Source organism: Python bivittatus, unplaced genomic scaffold, assembly GCF_059951505.1.
Source record: "Python bivittatus isolate LINGU-HERP-01145 unplaced genomic scaffold, Pbiv_v1 ctg000180_np1212, whole genome shotgun sequence".
NCBI lineage: Eukaryota > Metazoa > Chordata > Lepidosauria > Squamata > Pythonidae > Python > Python bivittatus.
The window spans coordinates 4,978,011-5,003,890 of record NW_028277047.1 but is presented as its reverse complement, the minus strand read 5'-3'; the positions used below and the strand labels follow the sequence as shown (position 1 = coordinate 5,003,890).

Here is a 25,880-nt window from a genome sequence, read left to right as displayed (position 1 = left end):
TGTAAACTCCAGTGTTTTTCAACCTTAGTGACTTTAAGAGGAGTGGACTTCAACTCCCAGAATTCCCCAGCCAGCATGGCTGGCTGGGGAATTCTGGGAGTTGAAGTCCACTCATCTTAAAGTTGTTAAGGTTGAGAAACACTGCCTTACTCATCAAGGAATTCCAGTTTGGGGACCACCACTGAGAAGATCCTACCCCTCAGCCCACCATTTGCAATCACCTTTTTGAGGACAAGTTCAAAAGGAACCAAGTCATTTTTCTCTCTCGCCTACCTATACGCCAACTGTTAGCAATATTAAAACTTCCCATGGTTAGCTTGGAAAATAAAATATGGTGTGAACTAAAACCATTTCTTGGGAATGTCATCTGCCCTTTCTCATCTTCTAATTCAGAAACCCAGTTGTGCTGAGATTTCAGCTTCAGACACCTTTTAAAATATCATTATAGAGAGTGAAAACAGTGGAGAAACTGCACCAGAAATGAACCGTCGTTGGAAAAAGCTCCATTTAAGCCAGAGAAATAACGGAGACACTTGCTAAGGACACCTGAGCTGGGTTCAGATTACAAATGAAGAAAACTTCAGGGGCTTACCAAACCTTCCTTCAAAAAAGGAGATGGGCTCAGATTTTACAAATCCGGACTGGAAAAGAATAACTGGCTTCTTTATTCTGCCTCCAGGGAAAATGGGCATTTCGAAGCACAGTTTGGATCGTGTCTTAGAGTCATTAAAATGTGAAATCAACTAGTTACAAAGGGCTCTCCGTGTGTATAAGATGATGTTTTAAAGAAAGAGGGTGGGTTTTTTGCAAGTCGGGGCACCCCAGGGGAGGGGAGCTGGGGGTTCTCCTGCTGTTCTTCCTTGATAACCCTCGTTTCTGAGAAACCAGAGCAGACTTTGCACACAGTGAGGCTGGTTTTTTCCCCCCTTCCACAAACCCTTGCAGCTGGCATGGAAAGAAGAAACTATTATAATGCTCACATGTGTTCCCAATACAACACCCTGACCTTTTGCAAGATTCCTGGAGAATATTAGATTGGGGGATGCTGGAACAGCCTGACGGAGAAATTAGAGTCCAAACTGCCCCGCCTGGCATTCGGCTTTTAATTCTCGCATCCTGCGATCCGCTATTCTTGTCTCAGAGGCCGAGAGGCAGGATGAAAGAGCAACCCAGCCAATTCCATCACAAAAAGAAAAGGTTTCCAAATCCTTGTCCTGCTTGTTATTTGACAAGGGGCTGCTGATGAAGAAAGCCATCTGTGGAAGAGAAGAGAGATCAACATCTGGAGAAGAGAGCCCTACAGATCTAGCATATTAATGGAATCAAATCTAAGGTGTTGCATAATCTTACCAAATAGATCAGTGTTTCTCAGCCTTGGCAACATTAAGCTGTGTGGACTTCGACTCCCAGAATTCCCCAGCCAGCATGAATTCTGGGAGTCAAAGTCCACACAGCTTAAAATTGCCAGGATTGAGGAACACTGCACTAGGTCAATGGTTCTCAACCTTGTCAGCTTTCAGATGTCTGGACTTCGACTCCCAGAATTCCCCAGCCAGCATGAATTCTGGGAGTTGAAGTCCACACCTCTGAAAGCTGACCAGGTTGAGAAACACTGAAGTAGATTGTAGAGGACCAGGAGTTGTGAGTTAGTAACACTAGGAGATGACCAACTTGAGTGGTTGGTTTGGGGCAGCAGGCCCCCCAAAATAGATACAAAAGTGTGGCTTTGGATTTGGGTCTGCAGAAATGCTTCAGGAGCGTGAAGGCAGTACCTTCTGGGCCTCATTCAAGCATCTACACCTTTTTCCCAGGATTTCAGGCAGCTGCATGAGCACAGAAACAGACGCGGCTACTTTCAAAAGTTGCAGACAGGGGCTGCATTTGCACTGAATCTAAAGCATGGCACGGCCTTATGAACAGTACACTATGTCTCTGCCAGTCCTTCAAGGTAGATCAGACTAGGAATCCAATGTCATGTAGATCAGGACTACTTTTATTGTAAAGATATAGTAACGGAATCCTGTAAGTCTGGGTGTGTTTTCCCCCTCCCTCCTTCCCTTTATCCCAGTCAGAACTAGGGAACGGCTGGTCTGAGACATTTATTCACATTACATTGCTGCCCCAGACTCAGGCCTCTGTTATCTGACTGTTGTCTTGGCAGTGCCTCTTCCTCCTGTCCCTCAAGGCCATTCCCTCTTCTCTCTACAGTCCCTTCCCCAACCACCATGATTATTGCACAAAAGGTTCAGTTTCTGAAAATAAATTTCTGGGCTTACCAGTGAAAGGGCATCAGGATACCTTAAATACCTGCTGTTGGGGGATATCAGTGTGCTTGTCCTCTTACCCATACTCTTGAGTTTTCCAGATGCACTGAGTTGGCTACTTTAAGACATCAAAAAGCAAGCCTTTGCTCCGATCCAGCATGGGTTTCCTTATGTTCTTTAGCAATTAAAAAAAAAGACCTCTCCTCACCTGGGATATCCGTCCATAACTCTGGGTTATTTATCTCCATGCCTCCAGTCACTGCACCATAGTACAGCTTGGGAACTAAAATATTTACACCTGGCTAGGACCAAATGTATAGGGCATTTCTTCTAGGGCACTGGAGACATTGTTGGGGGAAATGGCCTGTATTTCTGGTCATCTTTGTTGTTGGTCTCCAAAACCATTTTTCCCAACAAGGTCTTTCAAGAGCTCATTTCTCACCACGGCTTTTTCAGGCAAGAGAAGATAATGCTGGAAATGCTATTCTGGTTAAGCTACCTTGGAAGACACATCAGCGGAAAGGAGCATCAGTCACAGAGCGCTAGCTGCTCAGTGAGCCTGGTTCATGCCACAGAGTTAATCCATTGTCATCTTCTCACCCAAAGAAATCAGTAGTTTAACAGGCCGGCTTTTATCTCTCTTGAGCTTTGGCCATGCTTCCATCCATCTCTTGATGACACTGACAGTGACCAAGACGTGTTTCTTTCTTACAAGTAGGACACATTCCCAATTAAAATCAGCTAAAAATAGAGCAAAATCCCATTGGGCCAGCCTCCCTTGTCGGTCACTGGGACCAAGATCTGAGCTGTGTATATAAACAAGCCAGCTATTTCAGGCTCGTCACAGGTAGCCGTGGCAGCCTAGGGGACCAAACACATAGCAGGGATGGTGTTGGCCTGTGCATCGTTGGGGTTCTAGCTGGGTTTCCCCAAGTCATGATGAACCTTTGTTCTCTGGCCCCTTTCAGTGAATAAATAAAGCTGCTGTAGGTGCTCCGAGAAAATTCAGCCTTACAAGGGAGACCAGATCAGGAAACTGACTCCTCAGGAAGACTAGAACTCTACTTTATGGAGATAAGCCATAGCGTTGAATCTTCACAGCAGCATAGTCAACCCCCTTAAGGTGTGGTGTGGCAAACCAGTAGGATACCCCTTGCACCATTTGAGCACTCTACCCTCCTCCCATGGCCACTAATAGCTCCAGGTTGAAGAGCCTCCAGCCCTTTTGAGGTGAAAGACCACACGTGGCCTCAGACGCAACGAAGATGCTTAGAGGCTGGTGCTTTTCTTCAAGGGCTCTCGGTTTCAAATTTAATCCCGTTAATGTGTCAACTTTTTATAAAAGGAAAATGAAAGTCCGGTCTGAAAGAGTCTGCCAGATGCCAGGATAGCTGGATATGGACACAGTGGTGCTGGCTGAGATCCTCTTGGAGACCCCGTGAACAGATTCCTCACCTTGGCCCGACCCGGCTTCTTCCCTAGTTCTGCTCTTGCAAAGCAAATGAAAGTTATGATGAAAATGGCAGCCCTGCTGTGCTCCAGATTAAACCCCGGTTCTTAGACGCAGCTCTTTATTTTCCTCTGCAGAATGGTAGACAGTGGCCCCTTCAGACATTTCAGAGTTAAGCCCCGTGACTAAGAACTGAGACAAATCCCTGAACGTCCACCATAAACCCCCCATAATAATTCACAGCTCCTTCAAAAAGCAACCAGGCTCAAAACTCAAAGCTTTTATTCATGTGTTTCTTCACGCCAAGTATAAAACATCTGTTAAAAGAGTGGCTTGTTTCTTTTAAAAAAAAAAAAAAAAAACTTCCCTTTACAATAAAAGAAGCAGATTTATTTTTAATCACTGTTTTTGCACAGAAACTGGATGTCTCGTTATGCTGTTGACATGTTATTAGAGGGCAGTATGTATTTTTTTAATCACTTGTCTCCATCCTGTATTTTATAGCTATCAAATAAAAAGCTAATAACTCTGAAATGTTACTTTTTAAGATTTAAGCCTCCATGGCATTGCCTTGCATGGCTGAAATGTCTGAAATACAAAGCAGAGACGGATAAATATAGCATAAGGATTCTCACTTCAGCCACGCTGGGGTGGAACAACTCAAGTTAGCAACTCAACTGCTCCCTACAGTCCTCCTGGGCCAAATAACTAATAAGGATGGAAAATAATTTAGCCACTAATTTCACTAGAAGCAACACCCACCAGACTTTGTTGCCTTTTCTCAGTCAATAATTCACAAAAATACATGCCTGAAAAGAAAAGTACGCTACTGAAAGTTATGCACAAACAGTGGTATTTGCAGTTATAGACGGAGCTTACATTGGGGATAGAGGTGACCCCTTTTCAAGTCCTTTGTCAGGAAAAAACCATTTCCAACAGGGAAATTGCAACCCAATGCAAGGTTTTTCAAACTGTGTTCTGTGGAGCCCCAGAGGTCCATGAGAATTCGATAGGTTTCAGTGAAAGATTAAGGAGGGAAAAAAAGTTCAAACAGCCCATTTTGCATCACTAGAGCTTTGCCTCTCGATCAGAAGTTTGAGGACTTTTAATTTTTTTTTAACCAACAGCTTCTGCAGCCCGAAAAAGTTTGAAAACCTCTGTTCAAATGTATTTGTAATGAACCTGGAGGACACCCAGCCATTGGATCTGGACCCACATCTAAGAGCATTTCTTAGATGTGGGTCTCTACACATTTCGTATCTACAGCCCTCTTGGCCAGGGACCCACAACCTGAAGTCTGAGGGCCACTTCTAGCCGACCCAGCGCCTTGCTGTGGTCTCCTGAGATTCTCCAGAAGGTGATGCTAAACTGCGTTTTTAAAAGATGAAGCAAAAAGTATGGATATGTGGAGATCAGATGCATTAACTGGGTGAGAATAAATTACAATATGTACTGTACACTTGGAAATTAAATCAGATTTAGCTGTAGTCTTGGCTCTGCCTTATTCCTTGCCCTTCAACACCCATCACCACCACCTTTTTGAAGGCCAGAGACAAGCCTTAATCTGATCAAAGTTACTTAATGTTGGCCTTTTCTGGAGGAGAGCAAAATCCATTCATCCCCCAAGCAGAAGCTCCTCCCTGGATTAAGTGAAGGGTCACTCAACCCATCCTTGACCCCTTGTTTTTACTTGGAAAACAAAAATATGGGCATTAGCCTCCAGCCTGGGAGTTAAGGAGAAGGTGGGATTTTGGGAGGCGGCTGCAAATAACTTTTTTTTTTTTAAGGTGGTCGTAGCTCACGTTTTTAGAAACTTAACAGAGAGAGAGAGAGAGAGATCAGAGGGACATGGAGCAAAAAAAGCCAGCAAGACAGAGAATCTCAGAGACTCTGCTTTTTCTTCATTATTGGTTCTGCTGCTTTTTCCTCCTGACCATGGCAGTGCCGATGCCAACGAACAAGCCTGCCAGGCCCGCAATGGTGGCCCCCACAAAGAAGTCTCGGACCTGCCGGGTTGAAGGGAAAGAGGATCAGCAAAGAGTTTTCTTCAATGCAAGAAACGTCCTGTGTTCTCTACAGGTTCAGCAGATTCCCCAGCCTGCCATGTTCCAGATGTGCTAATAGGGCAACTCCCAGACTTGGGGAGGGATTGGCAATTTGCCAGTCAGAGAGAGAGAGAAAAGACCTGGAATTTGGGGGGGGGCTGCTTTGTCCTGATCTGGGGTGCTGCAGACATTGCCCTGCTCCCCCAAACATAGTGTTGTCCAAACTTGGCCACTTTAAGATGAGTGGACTTCAACTCCCAGAATTCCCCAGCCAGCTGGCTGGGGAATTCTAGGAGTTGAAGTCCACTCATCTTAAAGTGGCCAAGTTTGGACAACACTGCCCAAACAGGATCATCTTCTAACTTTCTTTTCTTTGAAATAACTTCATTAGATTTTTAAAACAAAGAGATTAAAAACTAACAAGAACCAATAATTAAAATAGAAAGTCAAAAAGAGAGAAAGGTAAAGAATGAAAAAGAAAACAAGACCAAAAGTGCAGAAAGAAAAAGAAATACAAAAGAAAAACAACTTCCAACTTTCTTTTACAACAGATATACGTATAAAGTTGCTTTAAACTCTGACTCTAAGTTTACAACGTCAGTTTCATTTTTTCTATTGTCTACTATCATTTCTAATAGTCAAATCCATATATCATTATTTCATTTTTTTCTGTTTCAGGCAAAATCTCCAAAAGGGGTTTTCAATCAGCATTAAAATTTATCAGTGTCTTTTTTCTAATCAAAGCTGTCAGTTTTGCCATCTCAGCCAGGTCCGTCAATTTCACCATCCATTCTTCCACCCTAGGTAATGTCACACCTTTCCACCCAATCACCTTCTTACTTCCATGGCTTCGCGCTTGTAAATATAATAGATGCTCTTCCCTCATACAGCAAACTCAGATGCAGAGTGCCAGTAAAATTAAAAGGAGGTGTTTGGACAGAACCCTCTCAAGGCTTACAAATGTACAGGTAGTCCTCACTTAACAACTACAAGAGGGACCGGAAAATTCATTGTTAAGTGGAGCGGTTGTTAAGCGAGTCGTGCCTGATTTTACCACCTTTTTTGCAACAATCATTAAGCAGATCACCACGGCTGTTAAGCGAATCACGTGATTCCCCATTGATTTTGCTTGCTGGAAGCCAGCTGGGAAGGTTGCAAATGGTGATCATGTGACCCCAAGACACTGCAACCGTCATAAGTGCAAGCTGGTTGCCAAGTGCCTGGATCACAATCACGTGACCATGGGGGTGCTGCAACAGTTGTAAATGCGAGGACCGGTTGTAAGTCCCTTTGTTCAGCACCGTTGTAACTTTGAACAGTCACTAAACTAATGGTCATTAAGTGAGGACTACCTGTACAAAAAACATTTTGTAAAGAAACGCTCCAAGGGAACCACTTACTTGATCGCTCCTGGCCACTCCATAGCGCAGTTCAGTGACAAAGTGTTCACAATTCTCGCTGGTGACTTTATACTCAAGCTCCTGGCCTACCTTCTCTTCTGCCAACTGGATAATCTTGTTAGTGGGCAGTGGGGCATACTTGGAATCATGCTTGTTGTTGACCCGGTAGCGATCATTCCCCACCACATCCAAGAGCAGTTCCTTCTTCACCAAGGCCTTGTTGGTGAGGGTGGACATGAGGCTGGCACAGCCTGCTCCAGCAGTTTCACCTTCAGGATGGAAAGAAAGTGCATGAGGGTCATCTGTGTATCAAAAGAAGGGTATCCTGCGGCCTGCCAACTGGGGAGGGTGGAAATCAGGGTTCTTGAGAGTTAATGCCATCAAATTAATGTATAAATTAAAGAGGAGGTGCCAAGATGCATCCTTGATGGACCTCTCTCTCTATGGCTATTCTGTCCAAGAATATGTGGGGAGCAACTTATTTCTAGAACGTTGTTGGAAATCCAGTTTTGAAGCAAAAAAAAAAAAAAAAGGAGTTGCTTATCAAAACAAGTACATGATCAAGTAAGTAAGCATGAGGGTTGGAGGAAACCTGGTGAGAAAGGGTTGAGGTGCAAAAATTTCACCACCACTCCCCTTGCAACCTAGAGCTTGGGGGACCAGTAAAAAGTAGGTGGGTCCTTGCAGAACATGGACCCTGCTTTCACTCAGTGCTGCTCAGATGAGTCTTGCAAGGGGTATGGCTTCTCAGTGTCCTTCCAGAGAACAGGAACATACAAATACATAGACACTGTTCTCTGGAAGGAGAATATATTAATGCCATCTAGCAGGATAGCTCCTAAAGGCTGCCTAACCTACAGTTGTCTGTCGGTTCAGTTTTAGTCCTACTATTGATCCACAGAATTCCAGGAATTGCTTCCCACTATAGACCTGGGGCAAATGGATCAGCTAGTTTTAGGGTGATGGTCTTTCCCAAACGTCCCCATTCCACAGACAGGGCTAAATGGCCCACTGCTCATTTCTGTTTCCTCCCCAAAGAAATTGTCTTCACCTTCCTCAAATTAAAACTGTCCAAGGTGCAGCATAATTCCTTTGGGGGCATTAAAGTCTCACCGGGCTGTCGTAAAACACAGAATGCTTTCCACATAAAAATTCGGCCCTCCAGACATTAAGAGCTGTTCAGGGGATCAATGTCATCCCTGCGATGGAAGGGTGATTTTCGGGTTAATTTGAAGAAGGCAGCAGATGGTCCCGGAATTGTCCTTCACTAGTTGCTGAGCAGATAATTAAGTTGCAAACTGTGTTCAAATCGCCTTCCCTTTGTGTATCGTGCCCCATATCCGCTAGCTCAGGGTTTCTCAACCTTGGCGACTTTCAGATGGGTGGACTTCAACTCAAGGCTGGCTGGGGGATTCTGGGAGTTGAAGTCCACCCATCTGAAAGTTGCCAAGGTTGAGAAACCCTGAGCTAGAGAGAGAAATAAAATCCCCCCCTTGCAGAATGGAATGCAGTGAGAAGCACTTGTAACTTCAATAGATAAGATTCTGGCTAGCTCCGCTCATATTTCCTAAGCTCCTAAGCTATGATGTCATGATTTTCTGACTGTAGCTGTTTAAAAACCCAGTGATTTGCACGGAACGGGGCGCTTGATCTGGAACACTTTCCCAAGTGACCTTTACTCTGCAGAATAAAGTTATTAAAGAGATTTCCACTTTGCGTGTTTCACTGGGCGTGGCACACCAGGTCTACAAAACCAAAAGTTTCCTGGGACAACACTTGGCTTGGCTCTTGTGCCTTTCATACCAGCTGGATCGGCAGACCGAGTCTTGCCCAACTTCCCACAACTCTTGCACTGATTAAGAACATCAGCTGTGCCTGCTGGATCAGACTCCTGGACCATCCAGTCCAGCAGTGTTCTCCCAGGGGCCAACCAACTGTCCAAGGAAGCCCACTTGGACTCCCAGCAGATGGTCTTCAGAGGCAGTCCCACCACCATCAAGACTAACAGCCATGGATCCCCATAATGTGGTCTAACCCCTTTTTGAAGCCAGCTAAGCTGGTAGCCAACACCACATCTTGGGATAGTGAATTCCAAAGTTGAATTACATGTTGTGTAAAAAAATATTCCCTTTTGTCTGTCTTGATTCTTCTAGGATTCAATTTCATTGGGTCACCTCTGGTTCTAGTATTCTAGGAAGGGGAAAATAGCTTCTCCTTGCCCATCTTATCCACGCCATGCATAATTTTGTACACCTCAACCATGTCTCCTTTTGTTCACCTCTTTTATAGATTAAAACATCCCAGATGTTGCAACCTTTCCTCCTAGGGAAGCTGTTCCACCCCCTTGATCATCTTAGTTGTCCTCTTCTGAACCTTCGTCTCGCTCCACTATGTCTTTGTTGAGGTGCAGCAACAAAACTGTCCACAATATTCCAGGTGTGGCTGCACCATTGTTAGTGTCTTCTCTATTTTCCAAACTGTTTCTTTTCATCCTTAACATGCCACTGACCTTTTATTTTACAGCAGGTGCAGACTATGTTGACCCCTTCATTGAACTGTTTACTCCAAAATCTCTTTCCCCATCAGTCACTGCTAACTCTGATCCCCGGATAGGAAGGAAACATCTACAACCCAAAAACCTAGCCCGGAGAACTCTAACAACATAACAGGCCAATAAATTATCCTGCCCAACATTGCTAATTTCCCAGGGTTAAAGGTGTGGCTAAAATGTAGAAGTGCAACCCAAGCTGGAGGTTTTGCCTGGTCATTTGGCCACCCAGCCAGGAGATAGTTTCTTACTTGGTGGAGCCAGATGGACGACATAACCGTTTCCCACGTAGATCACCCAGTGCTGGTACGCCAAGCGGAAGATTTCAATCAAGTCCCCAAGTTCCAGATCAACCTGTGAATAAAAGAAGACCAAAGAAAACATGCTACAGCAAACAGATAGGAAACCAAAGCTTTAAAAAAAACTGAGAACGAAAGGAACATCTATAAGAGCTGGAAAACAAAACTCAGAGTCATGGGATAACCCAGGATAAAGAAGAGGCATTCCAGAACAGTAACAAATGCCCCTTTTATGAAAAGAGGCCTGCTGCTTTGGGAGCTGAGAGAGATTCAGTGGAAACCCATTGTTCCTCAGCATTGCCAATTATTGTTCCATTGTTTGCATTTTTCTTTTTTTACTCTTTGTATGCTTTGCAGTTTTTTCCCCATAAAAAGGTGAATGGGTTCCTGTCAGCAATTTTTTTAACATTCGCTTGAATAATCCTAAATATTCTTGAAGGGGTTTGGGGCAGGTGATGCAGACAGAGAAGGCCTTATGCATAAGGAGTGCCTGTCCCCTGCCCCACACCCCAGTTATGTACCAACACTTGTTGTGGCTCTTGTTGCAGCTGTTATTAGAGGCTCAATCAATTCCAAGGCTTCTCTCATGTCCTGGAGGAATATTTCTCCTGATCGATTAGTTTTTCCAGCAATTCATTATTTACAACCAGCTAATCCAAAGGAGCACATCATATTAGGAATATGGACTCAGATTCCCCACTTGCAGCCAAAGGCTTAGTGTTTCAAAATGTACAAGCAATCAACTGTAGACTCAACGCTTGGCTTGATGGCCAATTTTCCTGGGACTTTTTTCTTTTTTAATGAAGGAGAATGATGTCAAAACTAAGCCTAGGAGATACATGCACACAAATGCATACAAATATTCTTCCCGGCCCCCTAAAATATTGCACAGTCTGTATCCACTTGCCACATTGAAGATCATACTCTCCAAAAGAAAACAAGCCTTGTTGGGCAAACCCATGAAGGGGTCATCTGTCATGGATCAGGGTTGACCAGATGCTGACGTGTTTCTTTGTTGGGCAGGCTGCCCTTTCAACAGATTAAATAGTGAAACCGAAAGAACAAGGAAGAACTTTGATCTCAGCCAGCCAAGTCTGACAGTGGCCACACTGGGATTGAGGAAAATAAACTATCCAATGAACACACACACACACACACACAAAACATCAATAAATTACAGCCAAACTCCCCATGCACAGATGCCCACAAGGCAGGAGTTTGGAGAGGCCCAAAGTTTCGTGTACCCAGTACCTAATGCAGCCTCCAGAGTTTTCCATGAACGGGCATGGCAAAGAGTTGCACATGGAGAATGTCAGTGTCTGCACACTCAATTCCCAAGTCCAATAAATCCTCTGGAGCCTATTTGTTTCCAGTAAAGATTTCTTTATTGAGAAGTAACATACCGCATTCCATAAGTTGCTGAGACCGACCCTCCCCGGCCACAGCTCTCCTTTTAACCCCCCTCTATTCTAATTTTCCCACACACAGAGAGACACAGACACTCCACTGTTTATATCCAGCATCCAGTTCTCCCCAGCTGCAGCATCGTTGCCCACAAAAGGCCCCAAAGACGTGGGAAGTAAATGGCTACATTCACACAACGCCTTTCTCTTCGTTTCTGAAATCCCCCGTTTTCCGGGTTTCTGCATTATTCTGAACAGTAGTAAGTTAACCCAAGTAGCTTGACTTGAACGCTTCTAACCAAGGTGGCTACAAACCAAGTCCCCCACGTTGGGCGAACGTTGTCTCGACCTGACCCGTGTTGTATAAACACAACTGTTCCTTCTTTCCTTCCCCTACAACGTAACAGAATTAACAAGCTTCGTCTTCCATACTTCCAATGAAGCAGAACATGGAAGTTTATGAGATTATACAGTTGGTTCATCTTGATGGTATCCCAAAACACTTCGTCTTTTGAAGCCAACATACAGACGCCCCCATCAAAACCCACTGCACGCAGATGCACACAGAAGACCAAGCCACAGGTACCGTTTTCAAATTATTTCCAGTTCTGTCTCACCATCCCCTCTGCTCACTTACCCCGTCCATCCCTGACTGCTTGTATCTGTGTTCACTGCAGCTTTGTCCTTCTCACCGATGTGTAACCCAGAGAAATCCACACAAACGTGGCATGAAAGAAACGGGCGGTTTATCCTAGGCACAAAGCAGGGTGTGCTCTTTCAAATCCTGCCTGAACAGAACTAACAATTTGCAGCAGCCAGAATGGAAAGTGAAAGAGTGAAAAGAGCTGACTTTGCTCTGAAGGCGTCACACGGAAATACTTAACGCTGTCCAGAAAGAAGAGCTGGCAAATGTCTTTCTTGGCCCCTTCCAATTGCATGCCTGGACTTCAAGAAAAATGCTTGTGTGTGGGTGTGTGGGTTTTGCCCTGTGTCAAATGTCACCAGCCATGCTCAGCCATTTACTAAAACTGACCAGGAACACCATCAAATCCAAAGTCTTCTGCTAGCACCTTGATTAATAGCTGGATCTGTAGAAAACCAAAAGCCAGACAGTTTCTACTTTGCTGATTAGCACCTCTTGTGAATTAGTCTGCCCAGAAGCAAACAGGTGATGCTAGAAACCAAACTCCCGTTTTTGGGAACCAGCCATTGTTCCCACGCTCTGTTTTTTAGGTTCGATCTGTTTTTATGGATTTCGTTTCCTTTTGTACGCCACCCAGAGTCCATCGGGCAGCTGTGATAAATGCAAATAAATAAATAAAATAAAACACGTACGTGCCAATATTTGATGCTTTCCCAATCTTAGTCTCAAATCAAATCTTTATTATGTCATAGACCAACATAATAAAATCTTAGCAACTAACAGGCCAATTTCTCTTTTGTTACACCAGTGTTTCCCCAAGCAATAAGAAGTTCTGGAGATACAACATGAACCCAAATTGGATTTCTTTTAGAACGGGGTACAAATCCAGAGAATGTGGATCGAATTTCCAGAGTTCTTCTAAAAGTTGCCCCCAAATTGTAAATATTAAGGTGACAGAGATGGGAGATAACTAAATCATAACGAATGAAGTAAATCAATGGTGAGTAAGCTATAGCATTGATTAAATGTTTGGAAATTAAATCAAATTGACTTTTTGCCCTACAATCCTCACCCCTGCTGTACCCCACAGAGGCACATTTGGCTCCCTGATGGTTTGGTGCTTCACTGTATTTGCATTTATTTACAAATATATACACTCTGCAGGGATGAAGGGTCAGCTGAAACGCCCCACAAACAGCCAAGATCTGCTGTTTCTGTATCAGATCTCTGGAAAAATGAACTCCACCTTAATATTGGCTACGGAGCCCCTCTCCTTGGGATCTTCTTAATAATGTTTCGTCCAAGATCTCATCACACTTTAGCAAGGAAGAGATGATGGAGGCACAAGATTTGGCTCTCAGAACTGGTTCCACCAGTGGTGTCTGAAGGTTGGAGGTGAACAAAGTCAAGATGGTGGACGTGCTGCAGAATCCCACCCTTTTTATATGTGCCACAACGCACACTGAAAAGAGACAGGGCTTTGACTGCAGGGCGGGGGCCACCATCCTGACCTTTTTAACTCCCTCCTGCATAGACCCCTGTGTCCCACTCCCAAATAGGTTCAAAACCAGCTTACAAACTCTACTTATTTTGAATCATGCCTATGGGACCAGACTAGCCTTGTGGATTCAAATCCCTGTTTGACCTTCATACTCCATAGCCAACTTCCTGTAGTCTACTCACTCTTCCTGGAGTCATTTATTCAGTTGGTGACTTACCAGATTGGGAAACTTTGGTCTGATGGATTTAGGGATAGTTTTCTTCTTGTGATCCATATCTCCATGTGCCACTGTCCAGCCACGACCTGAGACATCAAACCAACATGTTAATGCTTCTGGCAAGCCAGGAAGAGCCACACTAGTTTGAACCTGTATTTCCTTTCAAGCCTCTCAGCCTGAAGCTTTCTCAGAATAGTTTACAGAATCATAAAAAAAAAAAAAAAAGACAATTATTACAACTTCAGAAGACACAATTTGAAAGGTATGAAGGTTAAAGGAAAATAAACATCTTTGAAGACTGGGCTTTCTAAGGTCAAAGCCAACAAACCAATCCATGGTTTGATTGTTGGGAGTTTATTGAGAGTTGGGCAGCATACAAATTCAATAAATTATAATGATTTCCCTCAGCCAAGTAAGAGGAACTTCCAAGAGCCATCACTATGTTCACCTATTAACAAAACCTTATGCTGCCTTTTGTAACAGGAGCTTTTTCAAACATTTTCAAATCCACGGACAGGGAGAGAGATTGAAAAACCCACTTCGGCAGCCAAAGATGCAGGGAATATGAAAAAGGTCCCAAATTCAGCAGCATTTTCTCCCTTTTGTTTCAGGTTATTATTTTTAAATCAAACCCAACAAGAGCAGCTTCTGTTTGCCTGCAGGTGGGCTCGGTTGCTTGAGCAATCAAGAGGCCCATACCTTTGGAAAGGACAGCATGATGCTGCGATGTCTTGCTTTTTTTCGGCCCCACCGCCATGCCCAACTTGGAGGCCCCAGCGGTGGCTTTGGTGGGCATCCCAGGCTGGTCTCCCTTGGCGTTCACGTGAGGCGCGTGGAGGCTACTTCGCACGCCTCTCATCGTGGCATTTGGGGCCCTTGACGGCTGTTTATCGGTAATGCTCAAAGTTTGCGGGCCACGGCCCCCTGAGACTTGGGCCGCTCCCGCCAAGGAACTGCTGCCCTTCCCGGTGGCACTGCCTTGCTGACAGGCAACCGGTCCCATTTCGTTTTCCTCTGCCCAGCACAACCTCTTCCAGACTACATTTTGATGCTCTCTGGACACGGCAGCTTCCTTATTCAGTGGGGCCTTGCGAGCGGAGGTCAGAGTCCCTTGGTGGCCTTTGGTGGCTCGCTTGGGATGATCTGGGCCGTCCAGGACCGGCGGCTTTTTTACAGCGGGATTCTTGCATGTCGGCAGCCTGAGGGGGACGGAAGCTGAAGTCTTCATTGTGCCCCCCTCGGCAGGCAGAGTCTTGGGTGGTTGAGCAGCCTTCTGGCAAGGACCCCAGTCACAGAACCAGACAAAGAAGTCAGACATAGCACTAGCCAGCTTGGATTTCCTGTCCCCCCTTCCCATTGCCCAGCAGCTGGACCTCCCTGCTGAGGGTCCCCAGCGGATTATGACCAACGTTATCTCCTAGCAACGGGGCCTTATGACCCTGCCCCTCCCTTTAGCTTGGCATCCTTGGATTGGACCATGGTGGTACTCTGGCCTTATAAAGACAGGGGTGGCCAGTCTTGACCCTGCATCCTTAGCTGCTGTGTGGCGGACAGAAATTAAACCAGTGAAGTCACCAGCTCCTGCATTAGCAGTCATAAGACAGTTGGGGGAGGTCACCCTGAGCTTTGAGGTGGGATCAAGACTGGATCTGTGATTGATTGATTGGTTGATTGGTTGGTTGGTTGGTTGATTGGTTGACTGATTATGTGCCAACAAGTTGGGGTCGACTCTTAGACACCCCATAGATAGACCTTCTCCAGATGATCTATTCCCAACCTGGTCCTTCGGATCTTCCAACAGTGCACTGCTATAATCAAGTATATCCACTTTGCTTCTGGTTGTCCTCTTCTTCTCTTTCCTTCCACCCTTCCAGCACTGTGGATTTCTCCAGAGAGCTGGGTCTTCGCATAATGTGTCCAGCATACGATAATTTGACCCTAGTCATTTGTGCCTTGAGTGAGAATTCAGGATTGATCTCTTCAATGATCCATTTGTTTGTTTTCTTGGCAGTCCACAACATTCTCAGGAGTCTTCTCCAACACTACAGTTCAAAAACGTCAATATTCTTTCTATCTTGTTTCTTCAAAGGTTAACTTTTATTTCCATAGAGGAAATAGAAGAAATATGCAAGTGGGATTGAGTTGGATGGGAGGGAGTTTAGCTCCATGCTTACATTATGGCTGTTTCCCCCCCCCCCCTTGCTCAAAGTCATAAGGAACTGTGTGTTGTGATTTCAGCAGTTTTGACCTAAGGAAATTGTGTGAGACACCAGAGCAGAGCAGCACCAAAGTCTTGTTAGATAGATGCATAAATCAGATCAACACTTTCTCACACTCATTCACTAGAAATCCCACACAATCCACCATGGCAAAATAAAACCTGATTCACAGTCAAACCTTCCACAATTTTCATTTGCAAGCAAGGTTACCACCACAGATGGTCGCTCTGTCTCCAGATGAGATGCATCTGTGTTGCAAAATCGCTTTGAAAGAGAAAGTGAAAACCACTTTGGTTCAGCTTTAATATAACCCATCAACGATTCTTCAGCACATCCAGGAAGATTTTTCTAAAACTAACCGGAGTAGCCAACATCTTAAACCAGACTAAAAAGCATGACCTAGAAAAACATGAGGTGGATTCAGTCACACCTGATCCACATGGGATTGGCCTTCCAGGAATGGCTGAAGAGAATGTGGATGGATTGGTACATTTCACCTGGTTAAAACCAAGTTAGATGAGGGCAGAGAGGATAGCTGCCTGCTTAACTCTCAAGGGCTAGTCATCAAATCCAATTCTTTGAAGGGATTGACTCTAAATCAGTGTTTCTCAATCTTGGGAACTTTAAGATGTGGGGACTTCAACTCTCAGAATTCCCCAGCCAGCCATGAGAGTTGAAGTCCCCACATCTTAAAGTTCCCAAGGTTGAGAAACACGGTTCTAAATGAACAATTCAGGTTAGAACAGTACACCTGTAGGCAGAGGGCACTTCTTGGGGCTTCCTGCATTAGCCAGGGATGGATTAAATGATCCCCAGAGTCCCTCTGACTCTCATTCTCTGCCCTTACAGCTCTGTCAGACCTGTTTCCACAGAAGGGGACATGGGGGCTCTTCAGGGCCAAGACTCTTCAGGAGGCAGGAAGAACAACTCTTCTGAAGTTGTAAGCATGAAGACACCGTGACCGCTTATTGTGATTAATTCTGCAACACTCAGGAGAAGTGGCCCAGCCTGGCAGATCGGGGCAAGCTTGCTCTTTGCTTCCCTTCTTCCTTGCAACTGAAAAATCTTGCTTAAAGCATCATGAATCTTTTGGGGTTGCTCCAGAACTTTGGGGCCTCAGAGCTCCAGATCAAGGGATTTCAAACTTTTTCAGGATGCAGAACCTGTTAGTTTAAAAAAAAAAATGGCCAGAAGGAATAACCTTGAGGAATAGGAGGAAGAGGGATCCAGGGCAGAACTGTAACTTGAGAAAACATCTCAGCTAAGACTCTCCCTTGTTCTCATGAAGAGAGGGAAGGGGGAAGCACATTCAGACTTGCAAGATTCTGTTACTCTAACTAATAAAAATAATATGAGCTTGTATGACTTTGGTTCCCAAGTTTGGTCTACCTTGGAGGGCTGACGATATTCGGACCCGGCTCAGGCAGACCCCTCCCTGATTCACAGGAGTATAAGAAGGGGGAAGAGGCCCTACACAATCAGACTTGCAAGATTTTGGTATTATAACCCATCTAATAAAAGTAGTTTTAGCCTCCTTGTGCAATGGATTTCCTGGTCTGGTCTACCTGGTGGGGCTGACCGCTTCCAGCTCTACAATCCTGATTCTAAGCCTCCTTCTGCCCCCCCCCCATTTGTTTCTCTGTTCTTTGCCAGGCTCCCCTTAATCGACAGAGGGTTTTAGATACACCGTGGCTACAAAACAAAGCAATTGATGGAAATACCACAATGGGCAGAAAGTAGTTTCTTTCCTAAGACCAGCTCAGAACTCTTACGGAAAGATCCAATCCAAGTTGTTTTCATGAGAAAAAAGGGCTAGAAACATCTGGGCGAGGTTGGTTTCCTTTGGGTGACCCGTTTATTAACGATCGTATAAAAGACAGGTTTTGTTCCAAATCTGTTCTGCGGGACAAACTTCGCTGCTTTCTTCCCTTGATGCTGTGGCTTACTTAACACAGCGACTTCAGACATAAGCAATTTTGCTCCGTCCTGCCAGGACCATCGCCCCAAGCTGACCGCCTCGGGCAATAGTCAGAATCTTTCACAAAACCAAACCTTGATCGATCAGCCTCCCTCCCGTTTCTGCAAAGCCGCCGGCCCTACACACATCCCCTGAAACCTCTCTTTAAAACTCCTGGAAACCCTTTCTGGAAACCCAAGAACCAACTTCACCCCGAAACCATCGAATAAATCAACTCCCAGGAAGCCGCGGAAAAAGTAGACCGGGCTCCCTCCACCCCCGCCCGGGAAAAGGACGTCAAATTCTGATTGCAAAGGGCCCCAAGGAAGCGAAAATTCGGCCGCCGAGTCCCGTTTGTTTCCACTTGGGGAAAAAAATCCCACGATCCTATTTTAGGGCTTTCTCGGCTGGTGGAGAGAGTCAGATTTCAGCAGCGGGGGACCTGCTCTGCACCCCAAAATCCCAGGCCTGGTCCACGGCATCTCCCGTCCAGAGGAACTGGGAAAGGGGCGGAAAACGGGGAGCTCCCCTGGATTCGCCGTTTCATTCAGCACCGGGTCCCCATTAAAGAAAAACGAAGCAAACCTTTTGCCGGGAAGCGAACCAGCAGGCTGGGAATTCGCCAGAGCAGCTGATCAGACGCTGAAGGGAGGAGACACGTCACGTGCAACCGTGGAAGGCCATAAATAGCCTTCCTTAACCCGGTTTTACTCCTCCCTGTCTCAGAAAAGGCCATGTTTTGCGGCTTCCAAGAGCAACGGGGAGTGAAGGGGACGGCCTTGCTGCCCCCTGCTGGAGAAACGTTTCTCCACATCTGGTTAACATCCGCCTGAGAATCTGTATCCTCTGGACGAAGGAGAATGATCTTCTCAAAACATAATTTTGCCTTGATATGGTCGAGCATGCTAGTGAAGCACTTGGGGGAGGCCTCCTGAGCTCATTTGCACCTTCAATCTATGCATGCACGATGCTTTGGGGTGCATGCATAGATTGAGGGTGCAAATGAGCTCTGGAGGCCTCCCCCAAGTGGGGAGATTTCCAACCCCTGAAGTTCCCAACTCACTGGCTAGAGCAGTGTTTCTCAACCTTGACAATTTTAAGATGGGTGGACGTCAACTCCCAGAATTCTCGGAGTTGAAGTCCACCCATCTTAAAGTTGCCCAGGTTGAGAAACGTTGGGCTACAGCATAAGTCCAAATACCTGTGAGAGAAAGACGGCGTGGTGTAGTGGTGAAGGTGCTGAATTAGGAGGGTGTTACACATGCTGCTCCCAGGTTCGGCTTGTGGTCACTCCCTCACACACAGCCTGTTGAGGCACGCGGATCTTGTCAGCCCCCCTTGCTTTCTACCTGGGTTCTCCAGATAGGTGCGTCTGGAGCAGACGAGACACGCAGCCCTGGGCAACAGCCGGGAAATAATTAGGGATACACACAAATCACTTCCAACCAAACACTGAGGCACAAGAGGTTCTTTGTAATACACGGAGACCCAGTGAATTTAAAGTAACAGCAAAACTTTACTGGTTGCAAGGTACATTTGCTCTTTCTCACACACACGCATGCACATGCACACACACACACGCAGACACTCATCCACACTTACCCACGTCCTTCCCAACTAGGCTGCCAGGCACTAGCTAGAGGGACAGAAGCCACCAAGTCTAGATCCAAAGATGACTCAAAGACTCAGAGGACTCAGAGTGGGTGGGCTTTGGGACCCCTTTTATCCCCAAAACTCCTTGCTTTGTTGATTCACAAGTCTGGCAACTGTTGATGGGATTGGGGCGGGGTTTTCCATGTGCTCAGGCCCAACTTCTTTTGCCTGGTTCAGGTCACATTTTTCCTTTGTTTCCTTAACAACTTGCTTCCTTCTCATCTACCTTCCCGAAGGGATCTCATAGACAAGATTCCTGCTTTTTGTCCTCTCTGCTTACGTGCTTGCTCCATCTTTAGGTTATGGCAGCTTCAGCCTAGTCTCACAAGGGGAGACCCAGATTTCTGGTCCCCTGTAGAGAGCTGCATCCAATGGAGAGGGGTGTCCCTCACCCGGGTGATGTGGTTTGGATGTGGAGATGAGACCTCCCTGGGAACATCAGATCAACATCAAATTGGAAACTACTCAATTCCAATATGGAATGTTATATCAAGAGATCTCAAGGCCCTTTACTGGTTGCACACCGACCATCCAGGCCAAGCATCTACAAACCCCTTGGTGAGAAGATGGGGATGGACCATCTGAGATGGAGAAGATGGACTCTCCAAGCCCCAATGTAGGCCAAGTCAAAACATGGTCCAAGCAAGCATGGGGGAAATCAGATCAGATGTTATCCTCATCGGACTGTGAACTTTTATTTGGAAGCTGTGACTGAAACTGGGAGTTGGGGAGGAGAGCACCAAGCATCTGTGTTTTCTTTTAAGAAACTCATTTCTCATGTGGATTAATGCAAAAGAAAAGAAGGCAGAGAGAGAGGAAAAGAGACAGACAGCAGACAATAAAATATTTGAGAATGTGACTTTTCAGACAGGCTAAAGCTTTCCTTGCTAAATCTTCAGATGGTAGAAAGGCCAAACAGGGCCATACTTCCTGCAATTCCTACCATCCAGGCCAAGTTTCGGACCTGCAGAATCAAAAAGAAAGATTATCAGCAAAGATTTTTCTTCAGTGCAAGGAAAGATCCTGTTATATAACCCTGAAAAACGTCCTGTATTCTCTACAGTTTCATTAGATTCCCTAACCTGCCACGTTCCAGATGTGCTAATATGACAGCTCCCTGAAACAGGATCTCCTTCTTGCTTTATTGCTTTGTGCTTGTAAGTATAATACTGGTAGTCCTTGTTTAGCGACCACAATAGGAACTGGCCACTTGGTCATTAAGCGAAGCATTTGCTAAGTGAAATTGCAACTGTGCTTATGATTTGACTTCAACTTCCCTTTGCTTTACGGACCTGTGAAGGTTGTAAGTGCAAGGATTGGACATAAAAGTTACTTTTTCATCACTGTTGTAACTGTGAATTGTTGCTAAATGAGGACTACCTGTGGACATTTTTCCCTCCAATGGTGAATTCAAATGGGGAGTGCCAATAAACGTAAACAGCCAACACTGGCTAGAAGGAACCTAGATCAGGATTACTGTTAGTTGGTATTAGGCAAACTGAAAGATTTAATTCAGGCCCACTTGTCCAAAAGAGACCACACACCTTCCCAGTGCATTTTTCTTTAAAGGAAACGGAAACCCTACAAAGATGCTATAAATCACAGGCATAAAATTATGGCAAATCCTTTATACAGCCTGGATAGGGATTATGGAGACTGTGATCCACCCATCCTTACTAGTTTTGGACAGTTCTCAGAATCCCATTAACAAGGCAGTAGGTCTTAAACATAGTTTGCAGTCGTGTGTCAAAATATACCCTTCATTGGTTTTGGGGCTAGTTGGACTGCAATTCCCAGAATTCCCAGCTCCCAGAGCCAATGGAATCCTGGGAGTTGTAGTCCCAACACAACCACAGAGCACCAAGCTGGGTAAACTATCTGAAAAACTTTTCTCATCATTCCGAAGTTCGGAGTGTGTAGGTATGGTTATTGCTAGTTTGATCATCACTTGGGACTAGAAGGGCAAGTAATTTGTTTCGGCGTTCAGTGACCACACTTACTTGATCACTTCTGGCCACGTCATAGCGCAGGTTGTTGGAAAAATGCTCACAATTCTTGCTGGTGATTTTGTATCTCACAACTTTGCCCACCATCTCCTGTGCCAGAGAAATAATCTGGTTCGTGGGCCGGACAGGGTACTTGGCGTCATGCTTGTTGCTGATTTTGAAGTTATCTGTCCCGACCACATCTGACAGCAGTTCCTTCTTCACCACTGCTCGGTCAGAAAAAACGGACATGGAGCTGGCTGCTCCTGCTCCAGCAACTTCACCTTCAGGAAGGAAAGAGAGTGTGTGATGGCCGGGGAGAGAAGGGTCAGCTGCCCAGAAATTCATCCATGTTGCAACCCTGAGAATGGAAGACCAGCCAAAACCAGCTGGATTCTTGCAGACCACGGGCCCTCAGTGCTGTGAGTTCACCGAAACCTCCCTATGACAAGGCAGTCTATCTTTGACCCCAGGAAGCAGGGCATCTCTTAAAGACCCCCAACATCACAAATACCTCTCCGTTCAATTTGAGTCCTAGGCTGGCCTCCAACAACGACAAATCAGCCTCTTCTTGTGGGGCAGTCATTCTGAATTTCTCCCATTCAAATTTAAAATAAAACAAGAAACAGAGCTAAACTAGTTCTGTTCTACCTTGAGAAAAACCTTTTTCCCCATCCTCAAAATATCCCTAGGGCTGCTTAAAATGCTCAATCAAGGTGGCCAACTTTCTGGCTCGCTCCTGCTCTTTGGCCATACCTAGCAGCTTAGCTGGCCCAGAAGATCAGGCCCATCACAAGTCCTTGCCCCATATTAAAAATGCACACACCAAGATGGGGTTTTGCCTGGTCATTTGGCAAACCCAGTCCAGAGGCCGTTCCTTACTTGGTGGAGCCAGATGGACCACGTAGCCCAAGCCCACATAGACCGCCCAGTGCTGGTAGACTGGCCGGAAGATCTCAATCAAGTCCCCAGGCTCCAGATCCACCTGCGAGGAAAGGAAGACCAGATGTGCAAGAATTAGTTCCCAGGGTAATCCAAGAAGGGGCATTTATCCATACTACACACAGATGCATTTGGCCCGGCCCTCACAAAAACACTACAAGCCCCCCTCCCCACAAATTCTAACCCTGTTTAAGATGTGTGGACTTTAACTCCCAGAACTTCTAACCAGATGTGTTTCTAACCCAACTTTAAGACGTGTGGACGTCAACTCCCAGAGCTTCTAACCAGATGTGTTTCTAACCCAACTTTAAGACGTGTGGATGTCAACTCCCAGAGCTTCTAACCAGATGTGTTTCTAACCCAACTTTAAGACGTGTGGACGTCAACTCCCAGAGCTTCTAACCAGATGTGTTTCTAACCCAACTTTAAGACGTGTGGACGTCAACTCCCAGAGCTTCTAACCAGATGTGTTTCTAACCCAACTTTAAGACGTGTGGACGTCAACTCCCAGAGCTTCTAACCAGATGTGTTTCTAACCCAACTTTAAGACGTGTGGACGTCAACTCCCAGAGCTTCTAACCAGATGTGTTTCTAACCCAACTTTAAGATGTGTGGACTTCAATTCTGGGAATTGAAGTTCACACGTCTTAAAGTTCGCGAGGTTCAGAAACACTGCATTAGAAAGTCAAGTCCTCTTGGAATCCATGTGCTGGAACTTTTCTTTCAGATAAATCCATCTAATTAGAGCCCCTTGACGTTTCTCTTTTAGATTCTTTCCTGTCTGTCAGGGGGAAAGTCTGAAAAATAAGTATCCTACAGGGGAAAAAAAAAGGAATTCAAAAAGGAAAGAAAGCATCAAGTTGTGCTGGATAGTAAATTCAGAGCCACAGGATAGCCTAGCATAAGGAAAGGCCCGTTTTTCTTTGGAAACTATTAGAGAGTCCCTGAAACCCACTTCTCTGGTAACTGGGCAACCTCGATTGTTCCAGTGTGCAGTTTTTGAAAACGGTCTCTCTCTTTTGTGGCATTTCCCAAGCTGGCACTTGCCCAACGCATGGGATGACAATTCCTAGCATCATCCTACTGGCCCTGCCAACCACTGTGCTATCTCTGGAGTTAAAGGCCGTGCACACAGTGAGGTGGAAATGTGGCCTGATTTGGGGTGTTCCTCTCCTTTTTCTTCCTTTGCAAAATTATCATTTTTATAGTAGAAGCAAAGAACGGGTGTGGTCAGGCTACCACTGTTTCTTAGTAGAATTCTGCATAGGTTAGACCCTTGCAAGTGGTCAAATTTGAAAAAAAATGGTCAGCTTCACATGATGTTGGCCTCCCTTGAGAGAGCTCAGGTTTTAAAAAAAATACAATAATGAATTGAGATGGGGGCTTGGCAGAAAACACCCAGGGGATCATCTCAGATGCCCTGACATCTTATCACAGTCATCATGACAAGAGTGCCAAAATTACAATTTATTAGCTCTGTTCTCTGGTTATGTACAAACAATTCCTATCCATTCCTCCTAAATTGTTTAAAAAAAAAAAAAAAAAGCATATCTCCTAAAGAAAGCAGGTCTACAGTAGCCTTATGGTGCTTTAAAGTTGAATATGTTTGTTCAGATGGGAGCTTCTGGGGGGGGGTCACAGTCCATTTTACCCCACTGAACCTGTGCCGGATTCTGCACTGATTCTTAATGGGGCTGTCCCTTTGCCCCGTTTGAATATTAAAGGGTTAGGCTGCAGCCCTGAACGGAGAGGAAGCAATTAGACCTTAGACTTTCTCTAAGATCCATCCTTCCTGCCCAGCCCAAATTATCTCCAGGAGGCCATTAAAGCAGAGCCAAAGTTGGCAAGCCACGATGCAACAAGGCAGGAATTCGGAAAAACACCCGAAGTTGTGAAGCAGCCTCCTGTAGAATCAAAAGAGCTATACACCCACACCCACACACACACACGTGTAACACGGTTAGATTTGGAATCCAGTCCTCCCCAGGTGTGCTGCTGTTGTTGAGAAAACCCTAAGAGTTACCACATCCTTCGCCTGGTGTCTGAGATCAGCCCTTCTCCGGCTTTACACAAAATGCTAAACGGTCAATTAAGCAAAGTTTATTTATTTAGGTATTTATTTATTAAATGTATATGCCGCCCATCTCCCCCAGAGGGTGACTCTGGGCGGCTCACCATGAAAATCCAGAACAGTAAAAAAACCCAATGAAAATATAAATATCCGTATTAAATTTAGCTAATGACACTTCTATATAAAAGGAGTCTCTACAGTTCAAGATGATGGAGGGGAGGAATATCAATGATCCCACCAGCCAATTCTGACAATCAGGCCCCCATCAGGCCCCCGGTGTGTACAACATACTAACAGGACCCCGAAACACACTTTGCATGTTGCACAAATGCTTCCGCAAGGTCTTGCCCTCCCCAGTTACATGTTGTGGGGACACAGCCGTTCACTCTTTCCTCCCCAAACAGTGAGATGGGACGAAACGTCTCATCAAATCTTCCTTCGTCTCTCCAGTTCAGTGCAACAGACTGACAGACGCCTGTCTTTCTCAAGTTGCTTAATCTCGACGGGATTCTTCATCTTTCGCCCCTTACGGACTTTTTGCATCAAAAAGAAAATGATTTTGCAACTTACAGTTTTGATGATGAGAAAGAATAGGTTATAGAAAGAAGGGAATTAGGATGAAATCTTGGAGAGGTTGGATTAGGACTGGACGTGTAACTGCCAAGAGGAAGATCAGAAGCCCCTCTTTCTTTCTTTTTCTTTCTTTTTCTTTCTTTCTTTCTTTCTTTCTCTTTCTTTCTTTCTTTCTTTTTCTTTTTTTCTTTCTTTCTCTTTCTTTCTTTCTCTTTCTTTAATGTTTTCTGGGTTTTTTCTACTTTTTGTCTTTGTTTTCCTTCTTTCATTTCACATCTATTTTACCTTTTTTCTTTCTTTCTTTGAATGTATGTCTTATTATCTATGTAAAATCTTTTCATAAAGACTATTTTAAAAAAAACGCTTCATCTTTTCCCACCCACCCAACACCCGCGTCTACCCCAGAAGGCAACACACACGGTTCTCTCAAATGATTTTTGCTTTATGCGCCCATCTTATGCTTCTCCCCCACCCACCTACCTCGTTCAGCCAGGACAGTCGGTCGCTCATATCTGTGTTTGATGCAACTTCGTCGTCTCCAGCAATTTGGGGCCGCAGCCCTGAGCATGGGAGACGGCGGGAGCTCCGATGAGGCCCGAGCAGGACGTGTTTTGGGGGATCCTGCCTGAAGGCAACTAACGGCACGGATGGGAAGTGAAAGCAAAAGCTTGATCAGACTTTGCTCAAAGGACACCAACGGCAGCATGTGT

General features: G+C 45.3%; 2 protein-coding genes across 3 annotated transcripts; both read right to left on the bottom strand.

Annotated features, from left to right (window-relative positions):
• Positions 1–4,060: 4,060 nt before the first annotated feature.
• LOC103057232 (phospholipase A and acyltransferase 3-like) lies at positions 4,061–18,663 on the bottom strand. 2 transcript variants are annotated; one of them, XM_007442491.3, is made up of 5 exons: positions 18,532–18,663; positions 13,771–13,856; positions 9,959–10,061; positions 7,160–7,428; positions 4,061–5,720 (listed from the first exon to the last, which is right to left on the bottom strand). In XM_007442491.3, exons 2-5 carry the CDS (start codon positions 13,825–13,827, stop codon positions 5,619–5,621), a joined length of 531 nt encoding a protein of 176 aa, XP_007442553.1. In that variant the 5' UTR covers positions 13,828–13,856; positions 18,532–18,663; the 3' UTR covers positions 4,061–5,618. The 2 variants fall into 2 exon arrangements, with proteins under 2 accessions (XP_007442553.1, XP_007442554.1); XM_007442492.4 differs by lacking the exons at positions 13,771–13,856; positions 18,532–18,663 and adding an exon at positions 12,047–12,234.
• Positions 18,664–19,388: 725 nt separating this feature from the next.
• Positions 19,389–25,848, bottom strand: LOC103056998 (phospholipase A and acyltransferase 3-like). Its single transcript, XM_007442490.4, has 4 exons — positions 25,651–25,848; positions 22,467–22,569; positions 21,600–21,868; positions 19,389–20,563 (listed from the first exon to the last, which is right to left on the bottom strand). The coding sequence occupies exons 1-4, from the start codon at positions 25,678–25,680 to the stop codon at positions 20,495–20,497; spliced, it is 471 nt and encodes a 156-aa protein (XP_007442552.2). The 5' UTR covers positions 25,681–25,848; the 3' UTR covers positions 19,389–20,494.
• Positions 25,849–25,880: the final 32 nt, after the last annotated feature.

Bases quoted from the DNA above. Each gene is read 5' to 3' on its own strand.
- LOC103057232 (XM_007442491.3), bottom strand. From the start codon at position 13,827: ATGGATCACAAGAAGAAAACTATCCCTAAATCCATCAGACCAAAGTTT. The intron at 7,429-9,958 runs GTAAGAAACTAT...TCCATCCTGAAG, and splicing joins CGTCCATCTGGCTCCACCAA to GTGAAACTGCTGGAGCAGGC. The intron at 5,721-7,159 runs GTAAGTGGTTCC...TCAACCCGGCAG, and splicing joins GAGTGGCCAGGAGCGATCAA to GTCCGAGACTTCTTTGTGGG.
- LOC103056998 (XM_007442490.4), bottom strand. From the start codon at position 25,680: ATGAGCGACCGACTGTCCTGGCTGAACGAG. The intron at 22,570-25,650 runs GTAGGTGGGTGG...CTTTCCTCGCAG, and splicing joins GACTGTCCTGGCTGAACGAG to GTGGATCTGGAGCCTGGGGA. The intron at 20,564-21,599 runs GTAAGTGTGGTC...TTGATTCTGCAG, and splicing joins ACGTGGCCAGAAGTGATCAA to GTCCGAAACTTGGCCTGGAT.